Source organism: Solanum lycopersicum, chromosome 2 (assembly GCF_036512215.1).
Source record: "Solanum lycopersicum chromosome 2, SLM_r2.1".
NCBI classification, from domain to species: Eukaryota; Viridiplantae; Streptophyta; class Magnoliopsida; order Solanales; family Solanaceae; genus Solanum; species Solanum lycopersicum.
Window position 1 is genome coordinate 55,798,024 of NC_090801.1, and position 9,319 is coordinate 55,807,342.

At 37.6% G+C, this 9,319-nt stretch overlaps 1 protein-coding gene across 2 annotated transcripts; it reads left to right on the top strand.

Moving 5' to 3' along the window:
- On the top strand, positions 1–9,319 carry LOC101263568 (WD40-repeat domain-contaning protein). Of its 2 annotated transcripts, XR_740116.3 has the most exons (8): positions 1–701; positions 1,572–1,908; positions 2,197–2,421; positions 4,266–4,488; positions 4,629–4,804; positions 7,420–7,485; positions 8,414–8,567; positions 8,948–9,319. XR_740116.3 is itself a non-coding variant. In NM_001329740.1 (7 exon segments), coding segments are annotated over 7 exon segments (1,551 nt in total). In that variant the 5' UTR covers positions 113–255; the 3' UTR covers positions 8,492–8,709.

Consider the following 9,319-nt stretch of genomic DNA (forward strand, 5'->3'; position numbering starts at 1 on the left):
AAACTTCCGCCCATTATACCTTAGTGTGAGACCCAAAACCGCACGGCCCATTTACCCGTTTCTAACATCTCTCTCTTTCTGTTTCTTCTACTACCCTTAAACCCTAAACTCCGTGTGCTGCCATTGTTCACTGGTCCTAAAACCCTAGTTACTACATTGCTGTTCCTTTGCTTTTATTTCAATATCAGTCCAAATTTGCAACTGATTGTAACATATTTCTGCAAAAGTTGTGAACTTTAAGCTCACAATTGAATCATGAAGAACCTGAAAAAGAAGAAAGCTTCAGCTCAAAACACCCAGAAGGGTAGTAAGAAGAGATTTTCAATTGAAAGCGACCCATTTTTCCATGAAGACAACGACTTGAAAAGGCGAAAGAGATTTGGAGATGATGAAGATATAGAGAGCAGTGATGATTCAGAGGACATTTATGGGTCTGATGATGAAGGAGTGGATAGGAATGAGCGGAAGGATGAAGAAGAGGAAGAGGAGGAGGAGACGGCAGCTGAGAAGAGAAAAAGGCTGGCGGAGACTTTTTTGCATAGTATGAGGGAGTCGAAGAGGAAGGAAGAGGAAGAAAGAGAGAGTGAAGAGGAATATGATAGAGAGGAGAGGGAAGCAATGAGAGACTCATGGATGGTAGACATGTTGCAGAAGGAGCAGATGGAGGGCAGTGGTCGTTCCAGAAAAGCTATTGCTTCCAGGTGTGTGATAAATATGGATTGTTATTTCATTTTACCTGGATTTACTCTTTTCTGGCCTGGATAGCTGTAATTGCTATTGCTTCCAGATGTATTTTAGTAATTCATGTAATTGCTGGATTTTTGGGTTCCCAAGGGGATGGTGGTGTGGTTAGGTATGTATGCAAGTAACAACTTAGAGGTCATTTGGTTTAGGGACGAGCTATGCAGGGGTTATATGTGGAGTGATTAGTAATGCAATGATAAAAATGTTTGGATTGTAATGTAGGGCATGTATAATGTAAAGATTATGCCTTTTTGAATGTTTAGTTTCATATATTACATATTACTAGTGTACAGTGTATAACTAAAATATTTGTTATACTTTTTTAACAAAATAAACATTTGCTTGTTATAATGTTGATTTTTAGGTGGAGATTCACCTCCTTAAATCCCAACCAAACATTGTATAATTTATACTAATTTTAGTGAGATTGTATGTCCTACAATCTAAACTAAATGGCCCATGTTTGAATCCCATGCACAAGCTGATCTAGACTCCATTATCACTGAGCGAATGAATTGAATCAGTTGATTATTTTCAGTGGTCAACCAAATTGAGTAGAAGCGCCATGAATAGCCCATCTTTGTTTCTGTTTTAATGTTAGAAGTGTTGTGCTTGCACATAGGCTATAGCTGAGGTTCTTTTGAGTTGAAAGTTGCTACTTCATTATCTACTATCTAGATAATCAAATAATTGGTACGTATGCTGTTGTGTTCCAGTAAAACCATGATAGGAGATATTGTTCCATTCTTGCAAGTGGTTAAATAAAAAAGGACATAGGTTTTACTGTTTTAGATAGTTATTGAGTTGTACCATTATTCATTCTCCAGGATTCAAAAACCCACCGAGGGATTTCACCTTTTAGTGAAACATCGACAGTCCGTAACTGCTGTGACTTTATCTGAGGATGACTTAAAGGGATTTTCATCTTCTAAAGATGGCACTATTGTTTGCTGGGACGTGGACAGTGGAAAGACAGAAAAGTATGCATGGCCTACTGATGAAGCTCTGAAGTCACATGGTGCAAAGGACCCACAAGGTCGAGCAACAAAACATAGTAAGAATGTTTTAGCTTTGGCTGTCAGCTCTGATGGACGCTATTTGGCAAGTGGAGGCTTAGATCGTCACGTTCATTTGTGGGACATCCGAACACGGCAGCATATTAAGGTACCATGATCAACATTAGATTCTGACTCTCTCTCTCTCTCTCCCCCTCTCTCTCTCTCTCTTATTTCAAATTAAATCTGTTGAGCTAGATGATAGCTTGGAACTCGTGTTGGTCAGAGTTCTCTTTGCAAGTGCAACAAGCACTCAAGTGACTTAGTTGGCATTTCCATTGCAAGTTCAATTTTTTTTGGAGCTATTTGCACTCTTCAAATATGTAAGAGGCTAATTCATTGATTCTTTATTTAAACTCTTCATTGCTACTCTAATATGAAGATGATTCTTTTACAGGCATTCCCTGGTCATAAGGGACCTGTTTCATGTTTGACATTCAGACAAGGATCTTCTGAACTGTTTTCGGGGTCGTTTGATCGATCCATCAAGATATGGAATGTGGAAGATAGAGCTTATGTAAATACTTTATTTGGTCATCAAAGTGAAGTTCTAACCATTGATTCTTTGAGGAAAGAAAGGGTCTTGACAGTTGGACGAGACCGAACCATGCACTTATGGAAGGTAGTTCATGGCCTTTCATCTGCTTTCAGGAATTCTTTTTCCTAGCTATGTATCTGTGTAGCGAAAGTAACTCTGGTTGTTTCATAAGTATTCAATGATTTGTTTCCATATGAGGAATTTAAACGAAGATTCGCGCCTTGTTGACAAAGAAGTCCTTCTCATGACAGGTGTATTTTTCCAGTAAAAGGCATAATTAGTTGAGTTGTCATCCACCATGTCCTTCCTTAGTGCCTGAGGTCTGAGCATTATCCTGATCCAAGAGTTTTTGTTTTCAAAACTCCTTTCAAGATTCCTTGAAGGTTGCTCTAGCAGTATTACCGGGTCTCTGATGTCAGATAACTTCAATTTGAAAAGCGAATAGTAAAAATGTTAGATTGATGTATTTTAAAAAGAACATTATATTCTTGAATATTGAGTTTGAGGATGTCCAACTAAAAAGGAACTAAGGCATGTAAATTCGGTTAACCCTACTTTTAGGATTTGCAATTTGTCATATTTAAGTTGGTGAATCCTTTTTTTTATGAAGTTGTAAGAATAGCCAGACAAAACATTCTTGCTTCCTTACTCCTAGCTTCAATGGGATGTTAGAAAATCTTTATGAAGATTATATGTTGGTTATAGGGTGTGGAATGTGGAGGAATATCATGAAGGGATGGTTAGATTTTTATGAAATATGAGATTCCGAGTATGTCATAATACAGTATCATGTCAAAGGAGGCAGTAGTCCAGCAAATTAGGTGGACACAAGTGGCAGAGATGGTTTGGGATTTGAGATTCAGGAGGGGTTTCCAGAACAGGGAAGTGAATGAATTTTAGGGGTTGCTAGCTTTACTACATCAACACTGTGAGCGAGTTGAAAGACTCGATACAGTGAGATGGAAATTGGGGAACAAATGTGTGTTTTAAGTCAAGTCCTTGAGAAGCTTTTGGTGAGGGTGAAGGAGGCTTTTTCTGTCAAGTCAATTCGGATTCCTAAGGTGCTGAGGTAGGTGTGCTTTTTCTCATGGTTAGCTTCTGGGGTGGTTTTGAGGGTGGAAGTCTTTAAGAGAAGGAAGGTTGTGTGTATCAGCTGTGGTACTTATGCAAGGAGGCGGCGAAGTTGTAGATCATCTTCTACTATACTGCAGCGTAGCAATGAGGGTGGGATATGTTTAGTTGATTTGGTATACCTTGGGTGATGCCAAGGTCTGTGAAGACTGAAGAAACTGTTGTTTTGCTGGAAAGCTTGAAAAAGCTGGATAAAGAGCAGGACATGGAATGTTGCCCTCTGGCTTTGATGTGGGTCATTTGGAGATGGCCTTTTGATTTATGAAATGAAACTGTTTTACCTGATAAAAAATGGTGTTGCTGAGCCATTTCTTCTGAGACTCTTGTGTAGTTGTGCTACTAAGGTTGTAGAATAGCGAAAGAAGTACTCTTGCTTGCTTGCTCCCAGATTCTATGGGATGTTAGAAAATCTTTAGAAAGATTATATGTTCAGGTTATGGGTGTGGCTGATCTATTCTTCTGAGAGTTGTCTTTTGCTACTATGAAGTTGCCTTGGGGGATCTATTTTTCTGTTTTAAACACGATTACTTAATTTCTTTTTAGTGTATTATGGTTCACCACTGTGGTCATCATAGATATATCCTTGAAGTTCCATAAGCGAAAGTTAACTTGAGAGGGTTCTATGACTAGATTCCCCTCGCAAGGTTCTTTCTTGAATTAATAAGAACAAATCTTGAAGTGTCTTTGTTTACAAGTTAAATTCTTTTTACAATTTTTACTTTTCTAATGCATCCACAGATAGTTCTGACTCTTGATGATTTTCGTTACCACTTTGCCTCCCTCTATCCTGCCAATAGGTTCCAGAGGAATCTCAATTGATATTTCGTGCTCCAGCAACTTCCCTTGAATGCTGTTGTTTCATCAATAATGATGAGTTTCTATCTGGTTCTGATGATGGAAGTATTGAGCACTGGAACGTAACAAGGAAGAAGCCTGTCCACATTGTAAAAAATGCACATGCTTCATTGCAATCAGTGGGAATTGAACAGAGCAATGGGGCCCTATCAAATGGCCACATGGGTAAGCTTTCATTTTGTGTTTTTCTGTTATCTCTCTCCTATGATAGAATTCTTTTAGTTGTATTTTCAATATCGATATTTTGCTTCAATATGAATTCTTTCACCAAAAGTTAATTGAAAATCTAAATGTGTTTCTTGCAGAAAATGGCACACTTAATCCTCAGTGTCATTCCTCATCAGCACTCTCTTGGGTTAGTGCGCTGACAGTCTGCAGAAATAGTGATCTTGCAGCATCAGGAGCTGGCAACGGGTCCGTTCAATTGTGGACTATTGAAAATGAATCAAAAGGCATCTCTCCATTGTTTGAGCTCCCAGTGGTAAGGAATCTATCAGTGTGTACCCATATGTTTTGTTGGAACTTCTTTGGATTTAGTTTGGTAAACTAGGAGTCTGTGACTTAATTATACCCAGGAGTAGAGGGGATATTGTGGGTGAGGTGTACTGGATTTTGTGGCTCACATAACATCTGCTAGTATTACAAAGGCGGAAAATATTGTGTTATAAAGGCATGATGGGCTACCAACACTTTACAGGTCTAGTGACATGTAAACCCCACAACATTATGTTTCGACTCAATAGAAAAATGATAACTCTGCAGGGGTTTTAAGTTGGCTGTAAGAATGCAGAACTGGTATGAGTTTAGACTGTTCAGTATTTTATTCAAATCTATGGCTGTTCGTCCAAGCATGCCGAAAATGGGCAAGTCGAAATGTGCTGCCAATTCTTGTTCTTCTTCTCTTTTTTCCAAGCAAGTGCCAACTAAAACAAAATTCTGCCATTCCCAACATAGTTCATCTGAATATCAGATTAGTTTTATCAGTCCAATCACACTGAAGCTTATTCTGGAAAAAAATGAAGAGCTATTAACAAGATCATTTTTTAAAAGGTATTGTTAATGTTCAATTAGCACTAAGAAAGTGCAGATCTGTACTGGTATACAAGGCAAAGAGCATAGTTAGTCAATTACCATTTCTTTTCTTTTTTTTTCACCAAAAGAGAAAAACATGTATGCAATTTAACTTGATCTTCTGGATAGGATTGACTCTGCCTTTAGTATCCTTGCATCCCTTTCTTTCTGCTATACATGCAGGGATTGCGTTCCACCACCATTTGTTCTGCCTCTTTGAATTCCTTTGCTGCACCAGCATCTTAGAATGTCCATTGGTATCCCTAGGTATCATCCATTTTAGACCCACCATATATAAGAAAAGCTGCCAGGATATTTTCTAAAAAATTATGCCATGGTTGGTCTGTTATTGGACAATGAAGGAATAAATGGCTAACTGTTTCTGGGTTCCTCCGACAGAAAAATTCACCCAGAACACAGCTGAAAACCACTTTTCTGCCAATTTTCTTGTGTCAAGCACGATTCTTTCTCCACCAATCAGGAGAAGCATGCAAATTTCATTTGTATATCCACTTCCCAGATCTGTTTCCATGGCCAACATACAACATAGTGACTGTTGCACACACCTGTAGTGAGACAAGTGTATTATGATTTTACTGGGATATTGAATTGACATAGTCTCCTTTCCCTGCCAAAAAATGTGACAGTATATCAATTCTATCCACAATCTCCCTAATTCTCCCTAACTATCACAAAGGGGTTGACCTAGATATTAAAGATCTGGAGTGGAAAAAGAAGAAGAGATGACTGTTTCAAAACAAGAGAAAAAGAGCTGGAGTAACAGCCTTAGGATCAAGAATAAAATCTCAGCAGAGGTCAGATTTGGTGAATCATCCCATTCTACAAGTCTTGGTTGGATTAGTTGAGGTGCAAGCACAAGGTTGTTTGGAGAAACATTTTCTGAAAAAGGGGTCTCTTACTATCATCTCCTTTGTAATACAGTCTGACCTTTTTTTATCAGCAAACAAGACAAATCCGTGAGTTTAAAGTAAAGTATTCAACACTTATATTCTTAACTCATTGGCATTAGCACTGGTTTTAAACTAAAGTTCCCTCTGGATATGTAGAACAAATAGAGCTTTTAAAAGTTAACTGACTTCAGCAGCTGTCAACAATGTTTTTTTTTTTTTTTTTATGATAAGGAAAACCCTCAGCCGCTACCCTTTGGGTGCGCACAGGGTAAAACCCCCGCTCCTATGTAATAGCTCGCAAACCACATAGGAGAGGTAACCCGTACTAGGCAAGCCTGGTGCGACGAGCTCAACCCAGAAGGCAAACCCCTTGCTTTTGTTGACAAGGGGTTTCGAACTTGAGAGTTGAGACCTCCAACATGGAAGTCTCAAGCTCGAAACACTGGGCCACCCCGAAGGGTCACAATGTTGTTTGTAGATTGCCTAGTTAGTTTGCATTATCTATGTTCAAGTTGAGTTCTTTGACATCTTAAATCAAAGTCAATCTTCCAGTTAGTTGTTTGATGTGAGTATAAAGTAACCCTTTATCTTACAATGAATTTCTTAAGCAGTTAACCATATATGAACTCTGCTAAACGTTACAAGTTCCCCCACCCCCACATCGTATGTCGGAAAAGGATATATCCTCACCATAGGAATAAAGGATTGCGGTACTCTACCTTTTGGGTTACCCTTGTATAGTGCCAGCCTTTGGTCATGCTTGTGAATGAAAATACTTTTACTTGATTAAAAAAAGAATGAAGGTCTGCATTCTTGAAGATTTCTTAATAGCAAGATATTTTTTTACCTATCAATAGAAACAAAAAAAGTTTAACGTTCTTGCTTATCACGGTTGTTCATGCACTTAATAGTAAACATACATTGGCATGTCTTTATCCTTGCTCACTGTTCTTGATGCTCAATGAAATTGGCAAATGAGATTAAGCGTGCTCAAGTCATTGGGCTTTATTATAAGCAATATTTCCGGGGCTATTTGAATGCTGCTTGTGCCTTGTAGACTAATGTTGCTTCTTTAGAACAATGCAATGCTGATATGTTCATTGTTTTAATGCAGGCTGGATTTATAAATTCCTTAGTTTTTTCAAAATCAGGACAGTTCTTGGTTGCTGCAGTAGGGCAGGTGAATGGTTCTATCTCTATTTTTATGTTTCAATGTTTTCCAACTTTGCAGAACAGATCCAAAAGATTTAATTTCTTCCATATTTGTTTGAATTGATGATCCATCTTCTGGATACAATTGTATAATACATCACTCAACAATTTTTTGCTTGGCCAATTCTTTTTGACTGTGATCAGTGTCCTCTTAGAACTATCGGTATTTGAGATGACAAGTTAATTCTTTTATTGACGGATTAGAATTTTTTTTTGGGATGATTAAGTTATAGTTTCTTAGTATGATTTCCTGTCTTTGCCGTTCCTTGTTTGGACGTTTTCAGTAAAAGTCTTAATTCTTCTTCGTCCTTCAAAGAACCAAATCTTTTTCCTTTTTTAGTTTTTCACGAAGTTATCATTTCTTCTGCTGTGTTCTATCCTTGAGTATGTTCAAAAGGTTTGCTAACATGTGCCTACGTGAAACTTGAAATTTGATTATTATGATGGTAGCAAGATTCCCTCCCTTGTTTGCACAAAGATTATTTAGAACTTCTTAGGGTATGGGGAACAGAGTGTGGAAATGATAAGAACATTTTGAGTTGGTTGCAGAAAGCTAGCATAGATATATGGCACATTTTTGGAGTTGAAAGTGACTACTTTTTCTCCCTTGTAGATGAAAGAACATTTAGTTCCATATCCAAAAAGCTTCTTAGATATAGGCGTAACTGTATCTGTGGACCAAGACTCGTCTGGGTAGAAAATACTATGTTTTGAGTCAGACTTGGGTTATTGATCTGAGTACCTTATTTTGTAATGAACATGGTTTCCTGATGATGTGCAAAATATCATCCAATATTCTCTAGCACAGGGATTCATTGAATTCACACCTGAAGCATCTTTAATAGTCCATATATTGCTATTTTATCTCATGCACCATCATCTGCTCTGATATGCAGGAACCTCGCCTAGGAAGGTGGGGGCGTATTGCTGATGTTCGAAATGGAGTTTTTGTGCATCCTTTGAAGCATTCGTGATACTGAGCTTGTTGGTCATTGTCCACTTCGGCTCATGCTAAAAGGAGGAATAGCCTTCTCTGTACTTTCTTGTGAGGTCAATATTTATTTTTATGTTGGCAAAAATTTTGATATATTTTATTCGCTCTTTTCACCTTTGTTCATATTAATTCAGCTACGTAATAGAGAAATACAGAACAATTTTAGTGTATTAATTGAAATTCAAATGATTTCAGTGAGTTTGAAGGTTTTACTTAATACTTCTCAAGAAACAACAATACACCCATTATAGTCTCATAAAATGAGGTTTGTGGAGTGTAGAATGTATGCAGATTTTACTGTAGCTCATGTCTTCGCAAATGTAAAGGACAGAATCTTTAAGACCTCTTTCCTCAATAGAGAAGTTTTCTTTGTCGTCACATATTCATTTGGAAAAAGTGCAAAGTGAAAAAAGTTGTCTTCATTTGCAATGTACAGGTGAACATCATCAATTGTATCAAGGGAATCATGGAAATGTTGCCAAGATGGCTTTTGGTATTCATTGGTCCCCCTGCTAGAATGACCAAAAAAATAATGCATGTATGAATTGATGCCCTTACAACAGGCCAAAGCATAATAATGACCTGGTTGGTCATAAGAAATAATATCCACTTTGCAATGAAGTTGTATTCAAAATAACATTTTCATGTGTCGTAGCTTTTGTGGGTCGCGTTATCTTGTAGTTGTTGATGGTGAGATGTGGTTGGTATTTTTTGAAACTAATTGAGGTACTTGAAAGTTGATTCAGCTTCACGATTGTAAAAATAAAATATTAACCTTTTCTCAAATAAATTTTCTTTTATTTAAGAA